The following is a 25,721-nucleotide window of genomic DNA, read 5'->3' as shown; positions in this document are numbered from 1 at the left end:
AATCCTAATTTTCCTCATCTACTTTGTACTTCGTGATCAACAAACAAAACAAAATAATACTTTAATAGCATTGCTAAACCTGTGATGGTTTTCTGTGACGGGAAAGAAACGTAAGCCATCAACATCTAATAATTTCCGCGAGAGGCACTCGGCTGCTTGTTCTCCAGACAGCATCAAGCTTCTCATGCTAAAACATTGACCCCAGAGGATCTTATGAAAACTTTATATTATTTTACTCAAAGTCAACGAAAATCGAGCGGGACCAAAACATTTTACAGCTGATCGCTGTGAAAATGTAAAGAGACGACGTCAAATATAACTGCAGCAATGTGTTCTTAATATATCAAAGTAAGTGTTTTGGTTAATGCCATTAATGTTTATTTTTTAATCATTGTATACCACTAGTCAACTAAATAAATATAAAATGGTAAAGATGAATGCACATTTATACATTGATTTAATAGATTTATAGCATTTTGAAATAAAAAACTGTCATGGATTTATTGCATTTTGTGGAAAAAATAATTAGTTTTTATAATAAATCTTTGAAAATCAAGTTATGGATTTGAATTTCTTATGTTTTTATAACCTAAAGATGCTATGTGAAAGTTTGTAACAGAAAATAGTGGTTTTCATCTTGTCACTTTCTTGGTATAGAAAACACGTTTTTACCGAAATTTGTCAAAATGGATTTATTGGGTTTTGGAACCAAACTCTTCATATATAAATATGAACACATTCATGTATAATTTTAAGAAAAAAAAATGTATATATTAAGTATTTATATTTATATATAATATAAATTATACATAAATATACAAATGTATATACACATGTAAACATTTCTAAAACATATACATGCATGTGTGTACATTTATTTATACAAAGTTATTATACACAGTTCACACACATATATGATGTAAACAAAAACTTTTATTCTGCTAACGATTAATCGCGATTAATCGTTAAGCATCCCTAGTTTGGACGAGTTTATTATTATTCTGTAATGTGGAAAAACATAACAATAAATAAGGAAAGAGTGAGTGTTTCAAAACTTTTGACAGATGGTGTCTTGGAATACATTTTACGATCATAAGCATTTATATGGAAATGCCTATTGAAGGTTGATTAAATGATAGTATACAGTAAATATCTGCATGCTGTTTACCTGCATAATGTAGTGATTTACAGTAGCAGCATGCGGGTGTAACTTCTACAGCATCTGCATTTTGTGCTGGGTGAGATCAATAACACCGGCCTGACATCAATCCATGCTGACTTGAACTACTTGACCTTAAAAGGAAGGCAAACAATTTAATAAAATTAAAAATAAAAATTTCTATGGCGTTTTCACAATTTTGCATTGTTGCAAGACAGCATTACAGAATTTTTTTTTCAAACAAATGGTATGGAAATAAGGACAAAATATTATTAATTATATAATGCATGTACATGCTTCTGGCACATCATGAAAAAATATATATATATAACCGTTGTCAGGGCCGGAGCTAGAGAATTATGGGCCCCCTCCACCCATATGATATACTATAGTCGTGTATGAGATATGAGCATGTAAGCCAGCATGGAAACTAATGATAACCTAAAAATAATATAAAAAGATAACTTAAATCAATATTGGTTTTACTGAACATCACTTAACACACATAAACTTTAAAAAGCAATTTTTTTATGAATGTTATATCAAAACAATGTTACTGAGCCATTCCCTACTGAAAAAAACTGCTGAAACCAGCATAAGGTATTAAGCTGGTTTTAGTTGGTCTCCCAGCTTGGTATTGGCTGGTTTTGCTGTAGCAAGTGCAGCAACTGGTCTAGCTGTGTTTTGGTCACGTTTAAGATGGTCTAGCTGGACTTAGACTGGAAGACCAGCTGACCCACCAGCTTGACCATCTTTGCCGGCTGGTAGGACCAGCTTAAACTACCTTATGCTGGTCTTAGCTGGATTTTTCAGTAGGGTTAAAAAACATTGTTTAAAGCCCTATACAAAGTAATTTAATAATAAAATACCACGTTTAGTTTTTTTTTTTATAAAAACTAAAACCATTAACATGACTACTTGTCTGAATTTTGGATGAGGATATTATGGTACGGCATCCTACAGTATTTTATTTATCAAAGCTAATGAAGGTATCCATCAGTGTGTTGCAGTCGTGTTTACTTAATACTGTAATAAATCGCATCAACAGCCGGCAGATCTGTAACGTTAATGCTTTTGAAATGCGATGTGTCCCTATTCCCAGTTTGTTATTCAATAAAGAAGAGGACTTTGACCGCGTAATCCTTGAGGTCGGAGGCGTGGCGCGCGCCGGTACAGTAACGAGAAAATGATGTGATAGCGGTAGCCGCTAATCTTTCTTTTCCCACAAAAGTAAATCGAGCAGAAATATGACAACACACTAACCTGTCTTACTAATGGACATCTTAATAGACGGGAATACAACAGGTCTCCATACATCCCTCAGTCAGTCTCGTGCTCTTCCACTGTAAACATCATCATCACCACATACTTCAACGGCTGCCTCACTCTGATTGGTTCTGTTTACAAGCTGAAGGCGGGACTTATAATTTGATTGGCTCCCTCTGATGTCTGTCACTGAGTGATCTGAATAATTTAAAAACTTGATTGGTGTTGCATTTTTCTGTGTATTTTTCATTAGACATAGAACTTATATATTTTAAATATTATAAACAGAATCATAGGCTTCGGAACCATTTTACGTTTCACTCACTTTTTCTCTAATTTAGCGTATATGTCTGTTCACTTGTCAGAGCGCCGTCACTCAAATCCATTCCAATTAAACTCCGTTCCGAGTTTTAGTTACAACCTTGACGTCCACGCTGCCGCTTCCTCAAATCCATTCCTCTTGGCTCATTTAGAGTCCATATAATTAAAACTCCATTTCATGTTTGCCTGCTTCATGCCTGCGGTCTACGACACAGGTAAGTAAAGCTTTACGCTACTAAAGCAATTGTTTAAAGGGGACATATTATGAAAATCTGACTTTTTTCATGTTTAAGTGCTATAATTGGGTCCCCAGTGCTTCTATCAACCTAAAAAATTAGTTTTGGTAAACCATTCTCTGCAAGCATGTGAAAAAATAGCTCATTGAAATTTGGCTCCCCTTATGATGTCAGAAGTGGGTAATACCGCCCCTTTATCTGCACTATCCAACCATGGCACTGCCATTTAGCGAAGAGATCAGCTCATTTGCATTTTAAAGGACACACCTTTAATTAAAAGGCACCATAATATGAGAAAATGGCATCTATTCCAGTAAATGTTTTGGACCCTTCCCCATTTTTTTTTTGTGTTTTTGTTTTGTTTTTTGTTTCCGATGGCCATGAAAAGAGTGTAGGCCTGTACTTCTGGATTTTGTGGGACGCTCTGGACTGTAAGGGGCCCCTATAAGTGTCACAACCTTTCACCCACTTGCGAAGGCCCTGACCATCGTACTGTTATTCACTGTATTTATGATATGAAATTACACCTTTTACTATTATGTTCAGCATATTGTCAATACATCAGAGGATGAAATAAGTGCAATTTGGTTCGTTATATCTATATATTTATTTTAAATTTATATGTAAATGATTATTTGTTATACCAACTAAAAAAAGAAATAAATCTGCACTTAAACCGTGTGAAAGTTTGGAATATAATGCTTATCAAATCTTTATGGGCTTCACAAGACTGACCCAGCATATGCATCTGTTGGTGGTGTATCATAATAACATGTATAACGTAATGCAGAACAGAGCAGTGCTGCCCTCTACTGGCAAAACAGATGTAAGACATTTTCAATAAGCTCCATTATACATTTGGCAGTCGGGATGCATACGATATTGCTATTCAAATAATTTATCTTACACATTTCTTTTTATTGGCCTACCATAACTGCGGTGCTGATTACATTTTAATAAATAATAAATAGTATATTTAGTAATAAATTCGAAGTATTCATTCAATTAGTTTCAATACAAGAAATAGCTAAAACCAGCATAAGCTGGTAGCTGGTTTAAGATGGTCAAGCTGGTGGGTCTAAAAAGTGACCAAATCACAGCTAAATCATCTTAAACCAAGCTGGTTTAAGTGGCCCCTTTTATGTTATAACCTGGACTAAAATCTTTTCCTTGTTATTATGAAAATAATTATTCTCATAAACATAACACACAACATACACATGTGACTGGGCTACAGCAGTGAGAATTATTATTATTTGAATAAATCAAAAACTCAAAGCTGAGTTCGTGTGAGACGCGCACACACACATCAGATATATAAGCTCTGCATTTGTTCTCTGTCACTCACAATACAGACATATGCACGCGCGCACCCATACGTAATTTAACTGGAAACACACGTGCGCGCGCGCCCATACTTAAATAAACTGGGAGCGCACAATAGGGCGTTCACGCGTACTATAGTCTGACGTCACGAGTAGCTGTGATATAAGTAAATATGTCTCGTGATGTAAAGGATGGGTCCTGTATAAAACTGAAAGGACGACTCAATATTAATAAAAATGACACACCATGGACACACAATGAATGTGCATAATACAGGATCACATTTTGATCGTGAGCATCCCAAAATGTGTTACCTGATAGCTCACTTTCAATTTTTCCATTCATATTTAATCATTCAGCAGACTGAAGGACAACAACAAAAGCTATATAATACAAAAGACAGAAGACAAAATTAGCTGTAAGCCAGCCCAGCAAGCCCTGCTGAAAAAAACAATAAAACCATTACAGAAAATTCTAATGGTTTCCATTAAAATACCAATAGGAACCATTAGCTTTACCATTAAAACCACTACACTGTAGTGTGTTTTGGGCCATATTCCATTAGAACCAATACGTATTGGTTCTAATGGAATATGGCCCAAAACACACTACAGTGTATTGGTTTTTGTTGGTATCTAATGGTATGTATTGGTTCTATATAGAACCAATACATACCATTAGATACCAACAAAAACCAATACACTGTAGTGTGTTTTGGGCCCAATAAAACCAATAGAATTTTCTGTAATGGTTTTATTGTTTTTTTTTTCAGCAGGGAGCACAGCATCGTTTCACCATTTAGGTTAACTAGACCCGATAGTCCCCACTTCTAGCCAAAATAAACTTGAATTTGGTTACATGTTCTCTTTGCCAAGATAGCTTGCGAGATGTATGATACTGTATGTTTTCAATTATTTATTTCATTTTTCATAAAATCTTGCTTAGAGGTCTATAAAATGTTTACTGACAGCCCAAATTTTGCAGTGTTTTAGCCTAGACGTCTGAGCTCTGTTTGGACGGCTATTAGACGTCTTATAAACGCTAAATTGGTTGCTGGAAGCGTAATAACCATGCAGACACGTACAGAAGTGTTGCTGCGTATTATAAAATTCTTAATGCAAAATGTATATCTGTGTATAAGTACTGTTGAATTTCTCTCCTCATAGGATTAATACAGGATGCATCCATGCACCATTTAAGATGATGACTATATTATAAGTTATTAGCCCGTTATTCGTCCATTGTATAGTAACACTGAAGAAATGCGCACTTTGAAGGTGCTGTTTTCAGCACCAGACACCTGCAGACACCTTGTATTACGTCACACACACATTTACAATAGGTGTGTATATAGGAGTGTGTAAATGAAAATAGTAATAGTGTGTAATAGTAATAATAGTAATAGTAATAGTAATAATAGTGTGTTCCAATAGAAAGTGGCACATCTGAAGCCACATCTGTTTTTATAAAAACATGTTTTATTCGTTTTTAAGGAGCAACAAAAAAGGTCATCAGTTTCAGTGCTATGCAGAGGCGCGCGCACGATCACTAACTTCAGCACAAAGTTGAACTCCAAATCGTAAATTAATCTGGTTTATCACTCACGGTTTAATTTCTAATATCCTGCGGGTTAATTAAAAGTTGTGGGCTGGTGAGAAAGGCTTTCATTAGATGGAAACACTAAATCCTTAAAAAGAAGAGATTCAAGATGGCGTTCTGACTGAAACACTATCAGCCCTGAAAATGTACATAACAGAAAAAGATTAGGCTACAGAAATAAAACCGATCGACGACCCGTCTGCAGTCTGATCTTAATCGATGACTTGATAAATGATGGGTTTAGAGATGAGTGAAGATAAAGCGATGGGAGACGGGTTTCCCTGCCAACAGAGATAACAAAAGAACGCACGAGCGTTTAAAGCATCAGACCAGACTTCAAGTGTCAATCGGATCTATAACGTGCATAGGTGTAATTAGGTGAGAATGTTTAACCTGAGCACGGTACTGATGGGTTCTGGTCGGTGAAGCTGGTGTTTGGGTTGCTGGCAACTTTCCTAACAGCCAAGCAATTCTCTCTGAGCACTGAGTGTTGGAGCAGCTCGTTTATGTATTATAAGGTTTAAATCGTTCAGATACAAAGCACATAAATAACACCAACACCTCTTGAAATGTGTGAATATGATCCACAATACGGGAACCACTTTGATTCGCGCACATTTAATTTATAGAAGGTTTAACAATAAATAATCGGAGAAACGTCACGCGGACTCTGTGGCCGGACTGTGTTAGTTCGTCAACTATTTCGGCTTATTAAAAACGAAAACGACGATTTGCATCAATCAAACTCATCGTGTCCACTGAAAGGTTGATTGGGCTTTCATGTGCATTCCGTGTTGTCCGGCTCGGTTTCGTCGGTTTGGGTTAATTTTACCTGAATTCTGCAAAATGCATCACGGCTCTCGTCGGTTTGGGCGGATTTTTGTGGAAAAAAAGTTCATGGCTCGAAGATATGACGCCGAAGCGACACAAGCACGCGAAGCCCAAAGCCTCCCCTCTCGGATCGTGGCGCCGACGGGATCGCTACCGAACCAGGCCGCCCGAATTCGGCCGTATTTCGAGGAGGAAGAAACACAAACCAGCCCGCGCAGGTTTCATGGAAGCTCGCTTGATCAGCTGCTGGCAGTTGGTGTTCTCAATCACGTCCGCTTGGAGGCTACATATACAGTACAGGCGCACTTGGACGAATAATATACACACTTTCCGCAGCGCTTTAAATAAACATTTGAATGCGAAGAAAAAACAAATAGGCAGTCGTGACGTGGCTGTAATCTTATTTGCACATTTTTTTCACCAAGTTTGTCAGAGTTTTTGACAGCTCGGTTCGGTTTTTATTCGAAGCCAAGAGAGACCAAAACTCTTAACCATGGCTGAGACGGCAGCTGCACCCGGTTCCAAGCCCAAGAAGACGAAAAGCTCAAAGAAAGCGACATCGCATCCCAAATACTCAGACATGATCAAAGCGGCCATCGCCGCGGACAGGAGCCGCAGCGGCGCGTCGCGTCAATCCATCCAGAAGTATGTGAAAAACCATTACAAGGTGGGAGACAACGCCGACTCCCAGATCAAACTCGCCCTGAAGCGTCTGGTGGCCAGCGGGCTCCTGCGTCACACCAAGGGCATCGGAGCTTCTGGCTCTTTCAAACTGGCCAAAGCCGAGGACGCCAAGAAGCCCGAGAAACCCAAACCTGCGCCCGTGAAAGTCAAGAAGCCAGCAAAAGCCGCCGCCAAACCCAAAAAGGCCCCCAAGCCCAAAAAAGTGGTCAAGTCCCCGGCGAAAACCAAGAAAGCCGTGGAGAAGAAGGTGAAGAAGGCGGTGGAGAAAAAGAAATCACCCGTCAAAGCCAAGAAAGTTGCCAAGAAGACGAAGGCGAAGGTGGCCAAACCCGCCAAGGCGACCAAAGCAAAGAAGGTGAAAACGGTGAAACCCAAACCCAAAACAGCAGCCAAGAAAACGACCAAAAAGAAGTGAAGAGACTCGGATGCAATCCAGAACTTGGTGTAAATACACTTTTTGAAGCAAATGTTTTTGGTATTTTTGTATGGTCTTCGTGCGCGGACTTCAGCGCATTTCTTTAGAAACTTTTTTTGTGCGCAGTTGTGCATCTGTAAAGAAGAGGATTCAAGATCGAAATTGCTTAAGTTATTTATTTTACATTTCCCCAAATCAAACCTTGTTGGACACTTATTCAGATAAACTAATTCTCTGAAATAATTTGTGAAAATATATTCTTAGGTTATTCTAGGACTGTAAAAAATGTCATTGTTTGTATGAAGAACGGTGCTTTATGCTCTATATGAAGAAGGTGTACAGAATTGAACCAACTTAGTAGACGTTTCATTGCTGTTTAATAAAACTGTTATTACGCATCTGTGCATCATTAAACTTTTCTCATTTATGAACTCTGTCCAGTGTTTTAATGCAGCACCATGGAGAGCAGTAGACATATGATATAACTATGAGTATGTTACCATGACACTAATTACAGGGTAGGATGGGGTCTTTGGGGACCACACCCTCCAGCTCAGCGCTTGTAAGCGCATCTTATGGTTTCAGGTTTATTTGGGCTCATTGTTGCCCCGCAGTGTCTCATAAGTGAACTCCACTGGTTAGCATCAACTTTGGTAAATAGGAATGGGTAATCGACCATTCAATTCTTCTATTTTTTTATATGCAAAGAAAATAACACTGCATATAAATATGGAAATATAGGAATATATAATAATAAAATATAACAAAAAGAAAATTTAGAATTTTTTTTTATTATATATAAAAATAGTTTTATATATTTTTTAATATTATTTTTATATTATATATAAAAATAATCAGATATGCAGATAAAGGAAAGCTCAATTAGTAAGAAAAATTATATCATAATCTTTAAATTATGTTTCTATTCATGCGTTTAGAGATTTTACAGTATAAGGAAAACCTTTAAATTTAGGTAAAATTATTTGTTCTTGTGAATAAAATATTTACAATGCAATACAAAAAATAACATTATATAAACAGTATGATGCAACATGAACTTAGTTTTGCAAGTCAATTCAACCTACTATTTTAAGTTCTGGCTTGTGAAAAATTGACAACTTATATAATCAAGTTTAAATTGTGTAATTGAAAATGCTGCATATTTTTTACACTGATGACAAAAATATTTTTTTGATAAATAGAGATAACTTACATTTTCCCAAAGGGATTCAATTCTTGTATAATTCTTATATACATTTTAGTTGTATGATGTCATTATTTAGGAGACTGCACACTGTAAAAAATATTTTTGTTGAATCAACTCGGATTTACAAGTCATTTCAACTTACTTTTATTTATCTTGACAAGAGATGAGTTGTTATAACTACAGGTGAGTTGTTATAACTTATAAAATTAAGTTGACTTTTCTCAACTATATTTTATAAGTTGTGACAACTCATCTCTATTGACATGACTTGTAAATCTGAGTTGATTTAACAAAAAAATGTAAGGCAGCAAAGTATTTTTTACAGTGCAGGAAAAAAACATTTGCACCATATATAGAGCTTAGTTTACTTCGTTCTTATGTCATTGTAAGTGTATTGCATTCAAGATATGAAAATTTAAAAAATTCATAAATAGCCCTATGCTGTAAGAAATGGATGCAAATTTTGTAAAGGTCCAAATATTTTTAGCATGTTTTAAAGACTTTTTTTAAGATGTTAAATAAATCTTTGGTGTCCCCAGAGCACATATGTGAAGTTTTAGCTCAAAATACCATATAAACAATTTATTATAGCATGGTAAAATTGTCACTTTGTAGGTGTGTGCAAAAATGTGCCGTTTTGGGTGTGTCTTTTAAAATGCAAATGAGCGGATGAAATTCAAACACTGATCACAATGATGGTGGTTTGTTGCAATTAAAACTCAATTGTGCTTTTCTCTGCACTAAATGGCAGTGCTGTGGTTGGATTGTGCAGATTAAGGGGTGGTATTATTATAATAAGAGCTCCTTATGACATCATAAGGAGAGCCAAATTTCAACAACCTATTTTTTCATGTGCTTGTAGAGAATGGTTTACCAAAACTAAGTTACTGGGTTGATCTTTTTCACATTTTCTACGTTGATAGAAGCACTGGGGACCCAATCATACCATTTAAACATGGAAAGAGTCAGATTTTCATGCCATGGCCCGTTTAATAAAACAGAATGTTTTCTGAAAAATATTTACAATTTACATAGCGCTATATAAGGTAAATGCAAAAAGATATATATAATGTGCAATTAGTGAAAGCACAAAAGTCGTTTTTACAAACAAATCTTATAAATAGCAATACTGGTGTACATCTGGAGACTAAGGTATTTTGAAATTAAAGCAGCTCAAACATGCATTTTAGTCTGGGACTAGGATAAGCCCTGTCCGGGAAACCACTGCCTAATCTTGAATCAAAATTAAAAAGTGTTGCTCTTCAAAACTCAAAATGTTTGAGATTACATTGAATATCTGTTTTTTATCATGTATACTTCGATTCTTACTTACATTGAAGCACTCAAAATGCTTTCAACATTCTCAAATCATAATGGGAAAAAGTGGACCATTGGGGTTTTTCATGAACTTTGCCAAGTTCAAGTGCTACTGTCAAGGGGAACATACCAAATACAAAAAAATTCTCCTGTTTTAAAAGCTTTTAACCCAAAATCATTTCACATTAAAGTAATATTAAAACAGTCTCTATATAATGTCTAAGGAGGAAAGTTTATAAACTACAGGCAAGAATCTGCTTTGTTAAACAAATGGCAGAACTGGTGCCACACAAACCCTAAACATCCAATCCACTGCACTGTAAAAATGCAACATGAAGTTAAAACAACTTGGTTTTGCAAGTCAAGTTTAAGCTTAAAAAAGTTGAAAACTCATAAATTCAAGTTGAAATTGTTTAACTTAATTTTTAAGTTAAAGTACATAAGAATATATGTCGATTTGAAAAAAATGCTGCATATTTTTTACAGTGTGCATGGAAAATGCAAGCCATTTATGATGTGAGAGAGCACAATAAACAAGATAAGCAGAAAAAAAGCTAGTTTATTACAAAATATTTCAATCCAAGCATCTCATTTCACTTTCATTTAATGTTTAAGATGGAAGACCAAGGCCGAACAGAGAGAAGCCTGCGGTATCTTACAGTTGGGCCCAACATCACATGTAGATGTGATCAGATATTAATACTGAACAATAAAACTTATGAAAATTAACAAAAAACTAAACAAATACCAAATCGTTTTGTTTCTTAAGAATCTGGTTCCTGTAACAATATGATGGTTCTGAACTATAGGCCAGGTGCATTTTATCTTAAAATATACTTTAAAATATATTTATAAACACTATCCATCCCTACACTAGTTTTAAAATCAGGAATCATTCACAAACAATTTAGGCAAATAACAAAAGCGACATTTTGGAACAACTGACCGAGTTTAACTCCTCACAAATTTAGCTTTGACGTCTCTGCCATAAAAATAAACACATATACACATTTTTTAAGTCATGGTCCATAAATACTAACGTCCATTTGATGGGCTGGAAGGGGTTACGGTTTATTCTGTTTTAATTTAGAAGAAACACTAAACGTAGCTTAATCAATTTAAGAAATTCTCTTGGTTCATCATTACGAAGCGTTTATGCATGCTCTCCATTACCAAAAACATCATTTCGATTTGATCTTCAGTTTACAAAATGAAATTTAGGTCTTGACATGTATGCATTTGTAAGTCTATAGGACAAACATACCTACTTCCAGTGTATGGGTATAACAGGTAATACACTTATTTGAAGTCAGAGAATTATTATTTGCGAGCGTACTCATGAATATTTCTTTAATTTAAAACTAAAAGGGTTTGAAATGATACTCATGTATGACCGAGGCAAAACTCCAGCATTGAGAAGTGTCAACACAATCTCATGGCAATTCCTACGTATTTTACGAGGTGATATTTTACCCTGTGATGTCAGGTTTAGCGGTGAGTTATCAGTAGTGTTTTTCTAATAATCGCACGATTTACATTAATCGTGATTAATCGTTAGCAGAATAAAAGTTTTTGTTTACATCACATATGTGTGTAAACTGTGTATAATAAATATGTATATATATAAATATGAACACATTCATGTATAATTTTAAGATTTTTTTTTTATATATTAAGTATTTATATTTATATATAATATAAATTATACATAAATATACAAATGTATATACACATGTAAACATTTCTAAAACATATACATGCATGTGTGTACATTTATTTATACAAAGTTATTATACACAGTTCACACACATATATGATGTAAACAAAAACTTTTATTCTGCTAACGATTAATCACGATTAATCGTTAAGCATCCCTAATTTACATTGTACGAATTCATTTAAATGAGCCACCCCGCAAAATACATTAAATTCCAGTAAGATCCGATTGGAAGTGTCTACGTATCTCTCGTACATGCTTCAAGAACGTCCCATATTATAAACATTTTTGATTTCAATACATTTCAAGTACTGAAAAACAAACACCTATCGAATCATTGCATTACACCTACACCAGCACATCTGTGGCTATGAGATCAATTTGAAAAAACATCTTTTGAGGTCAACCAGTAAAAACTTCATGGTTTTCATGCTTCAAGCATCATGGTGAAACTCCATCAATCTGTTTTTAATTTATGTGTATGCGTGTAATACATCAGTCCAACGTAATATCTGGTTAGTCCCTGTGATGTTTTGGGCTTTACCTACCAGTTTAGCCACACATGACTCGGTAAAGAAACAAAACTGTATACGCTGCCTGTGAATAGCATGCGTGTCATTATTTGTGTCGACTGAAGGCTCTGTAGACGGCGAATCCCAACATGGCTGCTATCGTGGTACCCAAAGTCACACGGAGCCAGAAGGAAGTGCTGTTCATGTCTGATCCATTCAGGTGTCTGTTGACATAGAGAAGCACGTGAAACAAGATATTAAATAAGAATAAAATGCTTTGCATGTCAAAAGTTTGTGTGTTTATGTACATACGGGTACATGGCAGCCCAGGCGAGTTTGCTGTAGATGTTCGTGTGTGCGTTTGGGAGCAGCGCAGAGAAGCGAAGAGATGAAGGCAGGCGATGTTTGTAACAGAATTCAGATGGGCTCATGCCATGATGCTGTTTCACTTCTACAAGATCCGCTTTAGAGCCGACCACCACACACGGGATCCCGCTGTCCATATAGTGCTGCTACATGCCAAAAAAACAAACACATTTTAGGTCAAAGTGAATTGTGAGTGTAACCCCTTAACTGGCGCAGTACTAGAACAAGCTCCTGATTGGTTAACGTGGTGCGAATATCCGTAAAAGTTCAGATTTTTCAATTCATGCGATTCCTGCTAATCAAGCGCCAAACGCCCGAAATGCTCAATTCGCATCATTCAAGCAACTTTATTTGCGTCTTTGCATTAACTTAACATGTAAATAACTTGTGCTTAACGCTTTAGCCACATCCGATGTGAACGCACCATAAGAATGTGGCTTTCATATTTTAAAACATTTTAGCAGTAATAATAGTGCAGTGACAGTCATTTATAAATTTGTGACAAGTGTATGCAGTAAATCGTTGACACCTAGTGGCCGTTGTTGGTAAAACCACTAAAAGTGTGACACAAACCTTATTTTATGTATAAACTATATAATTGATTGCATTCTTTTTATTTATTACAATAAATGTAAACTGCTATAACAATTTTAGATTTCATATTTTCACTTTCAGACACATCTGTGAAAAACTTTAAAGTGTCTTCTTTAAAACAAGACCAAGATTAGGTTTCTAGACCAAAACCATTGTTATTATTATTTGAAGGTGGACATCATGTATGTAAATAAGAGTGTTTGCAGCAAGTTTAAACATTTCTTTAATAACCCCAAAGCTATTTATTTAGTTATTTAAACAACTTGAATTTTGATGTATTTATAAATGCAAATGAAGCATGCGTGTCAGCATTATATATATAAGTGATGTCATACCTTATATATACTAGCACAGTAGTTGAATGAGTCTGGGTCGCTGACGTCATACATCAGACACGCTACGTCACATGCAGCATCTGCTGCTTTTAAAAACTCAGTTTCCACATCCACCTCTTCCAACTATGGGAAAAAACACACGGGTCAGTTTGGAACTTATAAACGGTGGTTTGTGAAAGTTGAGATGACACTTACAATAAGATATTTCTCCTGATTGGATACAGAGACAGTGTTGATGGCGTAAACCGAGGGAGGACCAGGGTTGCGTTCCTTTCTCTGTAAATAAACACAAATTACCATCAGCATGAATATTTGAAAATATTTTGTATGTTTAACAAGCAAAAACTTGGAGAATTACAAAATGTATAAACTGTTTCCAAACAAAAAATATAAAAAATATCAAACTTAAGTACTGTTATTCGTTAATAAACAGTTGAAAAACCATGCATTTTAATCATTTTCTTATTCTCATCATCCTCCCACAGATCCCACACCAAACATCTGTCATCAAATCTATTCTTACTGGAAATTATTTTGTGTGTCATCATGGTGAAAACAGTAAAATGACCCTGTAAAAAGGACAAAGTCAAGGACAAACTGAAATATTGTGAACCGATTCTTCCTTACCACAACGTTTCGCTTGAGGAAAGCCTGTAGGAAGTCTGTCTTTCCTGTTCCGCGAGGACCGATCACTTTACAGAGGAACACGTTTCGTTGGGTCTGTCTTTTATCCAGATCTATCTCCTTTTCTCTCGTCACTAAAACGCACATGAAAAAGACAAAAACTCTTCAATATGAGCGAGTTTGGGCTTAGCAGAGTTTCACAGTCAGACTCGATTACCGGTGACGGCGGAGGTCTGAGATTCTCGCTCCATCAGAATCGGGTAGCCAAGATAGCCAAGATGCTCCAGACATCGATGGACGTCAAGGTACGCTGATAACCTGCAATCCAAAAGCAACTTTATTTAAATAATGAAATAAATATTTGATTTATTAAACGGCTGCTTTTCATGACAATCATTTTTGTTTCTTATTCATCATCTTTAGACGGTTTCAGCAGCAACAACATAAACAAACAGCTTTTGTGGACTAAACCCAACTTCCGGTAGACTTGCATATAAAATCAGTAACAACAAAGTAATTTTACAGAAGTCTATTTCTGATAACAAATGACCTTCAGTCATATATCATATGTAACGTGTACAATTACTAAAATAATTTACACAAAATGTCGACTAAATGTTGATTAAATATTGATTGACCAACCTAGTTTGTTCTCAAAGATATTTATTACTAGGGATGCACCGAAAAGAACATTCTTGGCCAAAGCCAAATAATTTTTATTTTATTTTTCATTTTCCTAATTATTTTGCCAATTTTCTCATCCATCACTCACATCCACTGGCAGAAGTAGCCGTGTTGGGAGATGTAGCTTTCCTCTGTTATAGGGACATTACTGTACACCGCCGGACCCCAGGGCATGTAGGGTAAAACACCAAACAGATTCTTCAGTTCAGCCGGAGAGAGAGCTAAATCTTTATCCTACAGAACACACACAGATAACCATTAAACTAGACCAAAAAACTAACGCTACCACCTTCTGTCAAGTTCTTTAGTTCTCACCTCATCATATTTATCAAAGAGCTTCTGCAGGAACTGTTGACCCAAATGATTCAACTCTGTCGTACAACCGACAGGAACTCGTAACCTGGAGAGACATGGCCAAATCCGTTGATACCCTAGTGCGATCAAATACAAATACACACATGCACTAGTGGTGCAACGGATCGCAGTTGATCCGTGATCCGTACGGATCACGACCCACGGTTCGGCTCGCATGTGATTCGCGGATTAATACGCAAATTTAAATAGGGAAAGTTTATAATTTGTAAGTGTTATAAAGGTTTGCAAATGTTAACATTCAAGTGATTTTAAACAGTTTAACTGCAAAACGGCGCTAAAGTGATCAGTTTACTTTGCGCACAAACGCACGCGTGCGGTTGAATGCGTCCGGTCCAGCTCGAGTAAAAGCTCTGGCTGCCCATACAACGACGCTTAGAAAAGTTGTAGTGGACGCTCTGACGCTCGAATGCATTCTCTGAACTCCTCTCAGGCGGAGGTTTCCGCCTTCCGATTGGTTGCCGGTGAACATTTCCGCCTTCCGATTGGTTGCCGCCGAACCGCGTCATATCTCATTACCATAAAGTTGAGCTGATTTCAACTCTCCTCGACGCTCACGCTGTACATGACGCGCCGCGCCGCTGCTCGCCGGAGCTCGCTGCCGGCTCTCATTGAAAATGAATGACTTCCGGACACTTTGACGCTCTCGCCGGTGGCGGTCTGAATGCACAGTAAGACGTAATCATCCTTCAAAGATCAGAACTCTTGATGTTTAAATTTCAGAGAGTTGCGCTACTCTCTCTCATACTGTAGTGTATTAAAATACATTTGGCTAATAGAGCAATGAAAAACAACGTAACGTTTTTATGTGGGACGACTGTAATGCTGCGCCGTCTGTAATTCACCCTTTGTCTGTGGCTGTGCGCTCGTTTAAGGGGACTCGGTAGTGCACAAACAGAGAGATGCAGTCTGTGCACATTTGGTCTTAAAGAGACAGTAAGCTCAATTGACCTACTTAAGTCTGTGTCATTAATGTTAATCAAACAACCCAAGACAAAGAGAAAATCACTTCTGAAGCTTTAAAAAAATAATAATTACATTTAATTAATACAATAAATGCAGTGTTATTATTCATTTGATTTCTGTAACTAATGATTTTAGACCTTACTTAATGTGCAACCTTGTTCTTTTTATAAATGTTTGTAATTTCTTGATTTGTTATTAGAATTTTCCCATACTTTTTTTTTTGCTGATCCGAAAAATGACCCGATCCGTGCCTCAAAATCCGTAATATGATCCGAACCGTGAGTTTTGTGACCCGTTGCACCCCTAACATGCACTGCGCATACGTACGGTGGATACAGGTAATCATCGGTCAGGTCCAGTGTGTCATCATAACCAAATTTACGCAGGATGGTCCAGGTGGTCTCATGACGTCCTCTCTGTATAAACAGCGTGTTCAAGAACAGGAACCCTGCAGAACATAAATAAGTATGTAAGTGTTTATGATATTTGATCCCAGGAAACACATATGTGCTGTCAAAATGTATACTTTGTGCTTTAGATAAAAGTGTCTTCCAATCCATAAATGTAAATGGGAAATTGCATGCAAATATCAACCTTAGCATAAAGGTTTTTAATCATAATTTTATCTCAGATGTCAATATTTGGTATTTATTTGGTTTAAATATCCATGCAAATTCTCTGTTAAAGTTATTATTTTATTATATTTCTAAGTTGGGTGATTCTCGCGAAATTAGACTTATGAGGTGTCATGAAACATTTTGATAAAAAAAAAGTAAATGCTATCAAAATAAGAGGCATAAAGTTACAAACAGCTCTTCATGTACTATTTTGCACATGATTTCAAATGACATCGTACAAACCAATTTTGTTGTTTTTTCCACATTTAAGGGGAACATTTTCATTACCGCAACGTGTCCATGACTGGATTTGGGGTTCTTTGACATGGAAATATTTATAATTAAAAAAATCTAAAAAATAAAAAGCTTCAGTGCATGTTATACCAGAAACATTATCAGTAAAGAAACATGTGGTGTTTGGTGATCATCAGTAAATTTAGTGATAATAATAAGGAATATAAATGTGTCCAAGACCAATTTTCTCATCCTCCGAAACAATTTTCAATCATTGTTTAAGCCCTCAAGGAACTAACTTTTTTTTTTTTTAATTGTTGGAAGGGACATAATTGACTGTGACACTCAAGATGGCTACCAGGTAAGCAGTTCTTATGTTTTCTCTTCAGATAAAAGTTGAAATTTTGTTTGTCATAGTACCTAGAAACCTTTTTAGTTCTCATTACCGAAACATGAGTTTGTAAATGCATATATTTAATGTAATATCATGTTGCGGTAATGATCATATTTGATAATGATAATCTAAAAAATGTAAATAATTATTTAGGAAATATTTTTTAAATCCTCTAAAAATAAAATTGCCTTCAATTTTTTTTTAATTCTGATGCTGGACACCTTCTAAATCTGGATTTCGTGAGAATCACCCAGTTAAGTAAATGCACATTTCTGAATTCCATAGGTGTCATTTACACTGGGGACGCTGGGGACATGTCCCCACCAATTTTTGAAATGGCTGATTTTGTCCCCACCACTTTTTGAAAGCATTTGGTTAAAATGTTCTGAAACATCAAGCAATACCTGTGCGACTTTCACTGCTATTTTTGTCTTGCTTTCAGTAGAAATATCTAAAAATTCTTAAATTAAGATGCTTTTTCTTGATGAGGAAAATGACCTAAGAAAATAAGCCTGTTTTTAGACAAAATATATATATATATATAATTTAAGTGAATTTGTGATTAAAACAAGCAAAAATTTCTGCCAATGGGGTGAGAAAAAAAATCTTTTTATAAGATTTCTTTTTTCTTAAACACTTAATTTAAGCAAAAATTTCTCACCCCATTGGCAGATGAATTTTGCTTGTTTTAACTAGACTTATTTTCTTACGTCATTTTGCTCATCAAGAAAATATATCTTGATTTAAGAATTTTTAGATATTTCTACTGAAAACAAGACAAAAATAATGAGTAAGAAAGTCATTTTTGCAGTGTACAATGCAAAAAATGATTTTCAAGAAAAAAAATTCTTAGTACTTTTGTCTTGTTTTCAGTAAAAATATCTAAAACATTCTTAAATTAAAATAAATAAAGTCGTTGTTAGACCAAAAATATCAAATTTAAGTGATCTTGAGCATAAAACAAGCAAAAAGAATCTGAAAATCTTAATTTTTCTTGAATTTAGTTTTCAAGATTTTTTTGCTTACCCCATTGGAAGATTTTTTCCTTGTTTTATGCACAAAATCACTTAAATTTTATATTTTTGGTCTAAAAACTAGACTTATTTTATTGGGTAATTTTGCTCATGAAGACAAAGCATCTTAATTTAAGATTTTATTTTTATATTTCTACTGAAAACAAGACAAAAATACTAAGAAATGTAATGTTTTTTAATCTGATCTTTTGTCCCCACCACTTTTCAACACAAACTGACGCCCCCTGCTGAATTCTCATGTCAATAATGGAGTAATGTCACATTCATAACGCGTTTTCTTCTTAAAAAAATGTGTGCACAAAATTATAAATAAATATTATAATTTCATTAAGGAGCTGTGCCTTCTCCATTTGTTGGGTATTATTGTTTTTGGTTTGTGCATTTTAATTCATAGGAATCCTAAAAAAGAATGTTGTCTCCCAAAAATGTGTGTCCTTTTTGTCACATATCGCATGCATTTTTCCCTTATCTAAAATAAAAAAACATGAGTATTGACCAGAGGTCCCCAAACCTTTAATGCGACCCATTTAGATGTGTATAATCTATACCGGGACCCAAACATATTTTAAAATATAAATATGAGGAAAATAAATTCCGTGTCATGTTTTAAATGAAATATAAGTTTAATTGCAGTATCAAAATGACTTATGGTATATCATATTAAAATCATTGTAGCAAAGCGACCCACAGTTTGAAAACCCCTGATATAAACTGATATCTGATGTCTTGACTATCATCGGTGGTAAGCAAAATATAAACAAAAGGTTTAACATATTAGTAATAAATACATCCTCTGAGAATTTACGTTTTAAGTTTTGACTACAAATGTCACATCCATAACACTGGAATTGCTCAAATGTATATTCACAAAGCAAAACTGTATTTTGTGAAATTACAGCCAAAACAAAAAAAGGAAACCATGAAAACGATATAGCACTGGAATGCCAAGATGAGCTTGAAATAAAAATAAAAATAACCGCTTCATAGTCGCAGCTCGCAAAACTTTGTTTTTCCTTACACTGGAAAAACCGAAGCTTTTTGGAAAAGGATGCTGAATATTTGTTTAATGAGTCACATTCACCTGTTTCCTGTTGCTGTGTCAGGAATCTGAGAGTATGCAGGTTTAACTCTACTAGCACATTTTGCAAAAGTCCTCATATATAAAGATTGATAAATCAAATGCTTTACTTTAAATCTACAGATGTGAACAGGTTCGTGTGAGAGATGTTAGAGGAGAGACAATAACATGTTTCTGCTATCAAACAAATGCATGTGTGTTTGTGTACATGGGTGATGATGATCATACAATTGCAGGTACATTTGACATCTAAAAGCACCATTCGGACAGGATTAGCTTTTCAAATGATGTTTGAGTTGAGATTTCTGAGAAGTCTGAGATTTTATGTACCGATTCGGACGGGAACAAAATTGCAAGGCTATTCCAGAGGTGGGAGTGCCTGTTTCGTGTCTTTGGGTCACATGCTCTGGATACGTGTTTGTGATGTTTGAATTTTTGCTTTAAATGTAAAATTATTACAGAACATGTCATTTACCAATCAAAATAACTTAATCCTACTAAAGTAGCCTACGGGGCGGTTTCACGTTTAGGGCTTATCCTAATCCCAGACTAAAATGCATGTTTCAGCTGCTTTGATTTAGAAACATCTTGTCCTGTTAATTTTTTACATATTTCAGTGACATTGTTTTGTCTTAAGATGCACACCTGTAGTGTTTTTTGTTAGGTATGTTTGTAAAAACTTCTTAAATAACCTTATATAAATAAGGCCTAGTCCTGGATTAACCTAAACCCTGTCTGGGAAACCACTCCTACATGTTTTATATAACTGGCTGCTTATAATAAACCCATAGAAATTAAACGACTTTCTTAATTGAAACGGTGGGTTAACAGTGTACGAGATGTGGCGCGTCTTGAAAAAAACATCCATGTCTGAATGAATGGGACGCAGGAAGTACAACAAACGTGAGTTAGTAAGACCTTACGGCAGATCACTTTGGCCAATACACGTAAAAACGCATATTGCTGGCAAACACAGACATTTGCATTCGGACGGGATTACATTTCTCAGAGGATCTCTGAGTTTGGCGAAAAACAGAAGGTAAATTTTGGAGGAAAAAAAGATGTTCGGCACTAAAAACGTAAAGCAACAGCAGGTCATCTAGATCAATTTTTGAACAATGCTGTGTGTGTTACCATTAAGTGTGAGTCCATTGTCCTGAACTCCATCGCTGGTGTTTTTCCACACAACAGTTTTTACGTCCTCTAGGGCCTGAGGAGCCAGTGGATTCCCAAAACACAGTTTCTAAGCACACAAACATTTTGATCTGATTATACCATTGACACACAAACTTCTGTATTATTACTACAAACATATCCGTAAATTTACCTGGAAACAGTTGAGTTCAGCGTCACTGAGTATGTGATCGTTGTCCTGATCCGAGATACTGAAGATCCGACTGAGAGCTCGGACGCACTGTGGCTTTAGCTACACAAACAACACAACATAAAACAATGAGAAAACATATGAGAATAGGAGAAAAGGTGCAGAAGTGTTTGTGCGTACCTGTTTGTCCTCAGGGTCGTACAGAGGAGCAGTCGGGTGTAAAACGGCCTTCTGGGCGTAATAGAAAAGCTCAGAAATATTCTTCAGATTTTTAGCCGAGCACTGCCGACACACAAACAGTCATGTTATCATTGTAATCTTTCATTGCAAAACGTGTGTGATTAACTATCAAGGTTTCCTAACCAGCTGCTGGAATGTTCAAACATGTCCACGATGATGACAAATATACTAGTTGGCAAGCAGTAAGTTTTTAAACACATCTAGTAGACGATGTATACTTTCGTTAATAAAAACCAACACATACATTACAGGTACAAGTACACACATGCTAATCTAAACATTAAAGGAACAGTATGTAAGAAATTTATATAAATTAATCATTAAATGGCCCTGAAATGTCACTAGACATTAAGAAATCATTTTCATTTCAAATGTTTATATCACTCACAACAGCGGTCCGGCCAGGATATTCTCATTTAAAAAGTGGAGTTGCAGCCCTCAACTGATGTTTATGTTGTCGTTTGGTATATTGGCCACCAGCTGTGTGATTGCAGTACCAGTTTTAGCCACACGTTTTGTGATTGCAGTACCAGTTTTGGCCACAATCCTACATACTGTTCCTTTAAACACTCATATGACAGTGGTCCTGACCTCTACACAGGTCTCAATCTCTGAAAACTGGTTCATGATGGGCAGAATGGCTTCCATTGAGCTTCCAGAACGCATGTCAGACTTGTTGCCCACGAGGATGATGGGAATCCTGTAGGACCAGGAGAGATGTTTTTATAGGACGACTAAAAGCAGATGTACTTACATCGCAGCACAATACAAAACATACTTGATGCCTTTTTCTGCACCTCCATTAACCAGCGGAATCCATTTGGTCCTGATCTGATAGACAATAAAACCAGTTAGGATGAAGAAAAGACGACTTAAAAAGACTGAAATAAGATGAAAAACTCTGAGATAACAGATACCTTGTCAATGGTTTCATCTTGCGTGACATCATAAACCACACAAACAACGTTGGCCTATGAAAAACAATCATATTCATAAACAATTATTTCACTGTTGTGGATATGAGTATTAACTTAATTTACATTGTTTGTACACTTAATAGATGAGTATAAAGGCCTGTTAACATCAACAATGATAAATATAAAAAAGTACATTTAATTCACAAGTTTCACATTTTAAATGTGCAAGTCCTTCAACTCAAAATGGATTTTGATGGATTATTAACTTTTTCCCCACCATTGTCCAGTTATCTCGTCAATTAAGAGAAAACGCTTCTAATGCTGCGTTCAGACCAGCCGCGGTAGAGGCGTCAAGCGCAAGTGATTTCAATGTTAAGTCAATGTGAAGACGCGTTGACATGCATCTGGAGGTGTTGCGGCACGAATTAGGTGTTTAGCGCGGCAGACGCAATTCCGCCTTGTTTGCACGAATGGCACAATTGAGTGTTGCCGTGGGAAACGCGTGAGTTGAAAAATTTGAACTATGGCGGAAAAACGCGCCACGTTAACCAATCAGGAGCTTGCTCTAGTAGTGACGTGATTACAGGAAGCGAGTGGAGTCGCAGAAGCCCCTCCCATGACGCAAATTTCCGCGTGAATGTCTCAATGAGTAGAATTTCATGTGCGAATGAAGCGAGTAAACTTAAAATGTTCAAGCGGCAAAATAGACGAGGTAGATGCGAATTTGACACCTCAAACGCGGCTGGTGTGAACCCGCGGTAATGATGAGTTTTTGCGGGAATCCTTATTTCCGCTATTATCCACTAGGTGGCGCTCTTACACAACTTATAAAACACTGAAGCATTCAGGTTTTAAAAACAGTAAAAACTCTGTGTATGTTTTGATCATCATTCTGAATCTGATCTCTAATAAAAGTCCTTTACAAAATTTTGTATTTTTAAAGAAACCTACCCATATTTGAAAGCTGATCAAATAAGAACAAATGAGGATAGGATGAAACTTTTATTTTGTTGTTGTTTGAAAGCAGATGGTCTGTATTTTCATTTGATATATTGTATGTTTACATATTTAAAACATTTTCTGGAAAGCTTTAAACTTTTGTAAATATCATAAAAAATACTGGTGCTGAATGGTAACTTTTTAAAAAACGCTGGCGGGGAAAGAGTTAATGTTTTACTCGTCACCTGCTGAAAAAATACATTAAAGGGGACATTTCACAAGACTTTTTTAAAGATGTCAAATAAATCTTTAGTGTCCCCAGAGTGCATGTGAAGTTTTAGCTCAAAATATCATATAGATAATTTATTATAACAAGTTAAAATTGACACTTTGTAGGTGTGAGCAAAAATGCAAATGAGTTGATCTCTGCACTAAATGGCAGTGCCCTGGTTGGATAGTGCAGACAAAGGGGCGATATTATCCCCTTCTGACATCACAAGGGGAGCCAAATTTAATAAGCTATTTTTCCACATGCTTGCAGAGCATGGTTTACTAAAATTAAGTTACTGGGTTGTTATTTTTCACATTTTAAAGGTTGATAGAAGCACTATGGACCCAATTATAGCACGTAAACATGAAAAAGATGTTCATAATATGTCCCCTTTAAAAATTATGTCAACAATATTGTTGCCAACAAACACAGCAAATACATTATTTGTTTTCAGACATGCCTTTTAAGATGTAGGCCTACTTTTACAGAACATTGCTCCACAAATAGCCTCAATTTCATGTTTTAAACAGAGATGGCGATAGAGAGGCAAAAGTTACATATTGCAGCTTTAAACATAAAACTTTATAGTTATTAAGCCTGGTGTAAATTGGTCTTTACACTTTAAAACCATCAAAATATTTTTGAAAACAGTAAATTTCCTGTCATTTCATTAAAAGTGAAAACAGATTTAATTAAAAGACATAATTCAGTCTCACCTTTACGATCTCTTCCCTCAACACTTCATCAGACTGCTCGGTTTCTGCAAATAAGCATTAGTGGAGTATTAGTAAAACATTACACGGCAAACAATACGAATCATTTCGACAAGCACAGATTACCTGAATAATCGACTATGTGTGTGGGTACTTTCTCAGGTGTGACATCGGCAGGTATGGTGATCTCTTCTGCACGGAGGGGAACCTGACAGACCCAAAACACTCGTTCTCACTACACAGTAACATACAGGAGTGATGCTGTATTAACAGAGGATCATGAGAAGAAACTCACCTGCTCGGGAAACTCCTCTCCAACCAGAGACATGATCAGAGAGGTTTTACCCACTTTGGCTGAAAGAATGAGAGAAACTGCTATTAGATAATTATTAACCGATTAAATGAACTGTGTAGATGATGAGATATTAAATATGAATTCACAACAATGGAAAGCTTGCAATTTAAAAGAAATGCATGCAGTCACTTTTAATGAAGTTTAATTTAATCTTACTAATGTTAAATCTAAACTTGTCTAAATATTTGGCTGTCAATAGAGACTCTGTGGATACGTGCAATGTGTCACACGTTTTTGATTAGTGATTTATTGACACTTAAAACTCGTTTGATGTTTAACGAAGTGCAAACTCCACGCCCTGATAGTTACCATAGCAACCACCACATAATCCATCATTTAACAGCATTATTGTATAAATTCACATTGAATCAATGTCTTTGTTAGAAACACACGTAAAGTACTACATTTGAAAGATTTTAACAGTATGGTTTTATTTAGAAAACGTTTCTAAACCTCTTAATATGTAAACTGCATGAAAAACAAATAAGTATACATCTAATAAATAAGACGACACAAGGTTTGTTTGATTGTTCAGTTTTGTTAAATTAAAATGTCTGATAAATCAACATTAATACCAATTAAAACTTTATTTTTAAAAACAAGCAATATTTCCTGTCAAAAAAACTTTTAGAAATCCACTTAAGTATCATTAGCCAATAATCTGTAAATTACTTTTTACTAGCTAAAGTGAACCCGATGCATAAACATGACGTAAGCATATCGTAAATCACTAAATAAACTCATAATTCAAGAGCATGTTATGTTTATTTCTGTGTGTGTTCCTGCAAGAGCTCAAGGTTGTGGGTTAGCACTCGTGCCTTCATTAAAATGACACATTTCATTTGACATTACATTTAAAAACAACTTACGTTCCCCCAGCAGCAGTATCCGGACATCACGTTTCATTTCACCGCGATCTTTATTTAACTCTGCGACAGGTTGCGTTTATATTTTGCTAAAAGTTCAAATCAATTCAAAGCTCTGTGCTAGTTTCACGCTAGCCCCATTCCATCCAGAGAAACTGGCGGCGCTGCAGACTTCCGGTTCGAGCCAAAATGGAGCGCCCTCTACTGA

At 35.7% G+C, this 25,721-nt stretch overlaps 3 protein-coding genes across 4 annotated transcripts in view; 1 reads left to right on the top strand and 2 right to left on the bottom strand.

Annotated features, from left to right (window-relative positions):
- Positions 1-6,919, bottom strand: part of rhbdl1 (rhomboid, veinlet-like 1 (Drosophila)) — a 39,426-nt gene extending 32,507 nt beyond the window's left edge. The window contains exons 1-2 of one of the 2 annotated variants that reach the window (XM_065258757.1): positions 6,740-6,919; positions 1,169-1,293 (exon numbers count right to left, since the gene is read on the bottom strand). In XM_065258757.1, coding sequence (XP_065114829.1) covers positions 1,169-1,174 — 6 coding nt within the window. In that variant the 5' untranslated portion in view covers positions 1,175-1,293; positions 6,740-6,919. Of the gene's footprint in view, positions 1-1,168; positions 1,294-2,422; positions 2,539-6,739 lie in introns of those variants that run through there. The other variant, XM_065258756.1, reaches the window with a different exon arrangement.
- Positions 6,920-7,068: 149 nt separating this feature from the next.
- Positions 7,069-8,268, top strand: h1-0 (H1.0 linker histone). The gene has a single exon (XM_065258758.2). The coding sequence runs from the start codon at positions 7,232-7,234 to the stop codon at positions 7,835-7,837; it is 606 nt and encodes a 201-aa protein (XP_065114830.1). The 5' UTR covers positions 7,069-7,231; the 3' UTR covers positions 7,838-8,268.
- A 2,632-nt stretch (positions 8,269-10,900) lies between these two features.
- Positions 10,901-25,702, bottom strand: rhot2 (ras homolog family member T2). The gene is made up of 19 exons (XM_065258754.1): positions 25,517-25,702; positions 24,588-24,646; positions 24,419-24,500; positions 24,296-24,339; positions 22,370-22,423; positions 22,231-22,283; positions 22,044-22,152; positions 21,393-21,494; positions 21,216-21,314; positions 21,023-21,131; positions 16,859-16,979; positions 15,509-15,593; positions 15,282-15,427; positions 14,727-14,827; positions 14,513-14,643; positions 14,081-14,161; positions 13,886-14,008; positions 12,903-13,102; positions 10,901-12,814 (listed from the first exon to the last, which is right to left on the bottom strand). The coding sequence occupies exons 1-19, from the start codon at positions 25,551-25,553 to the stop codon at positions 12,697-12,699; spliced, it is 1,854 nt and encodes a 617-aa protein (XP_065114826.1). The 5' UTR covers positions 25,554-25,702; the 3' UTR covers positions 10,901-12,696.
- Between the last annotated feature and the right edge of the window lie 19 nt (positions 25,703-25,721).

This window comes from Paramisgurnus dabryanus, chromosome 22 (assembly GCF_030506205.2).
Source record: "Paramisgurnus dabryanus chromosome 22, PD_genome_1.1, whole genome shotgun sequence".
NCBI lineage: Eukaryota > Metazoa > Chordata > Actinopteri > Cypriniformes > Cobitidae > Paramisgurnus > Paramisgurnus dabryanus.
This window is presented reverse-complemented; position numbering and strand designations above follow the sequence as displayed.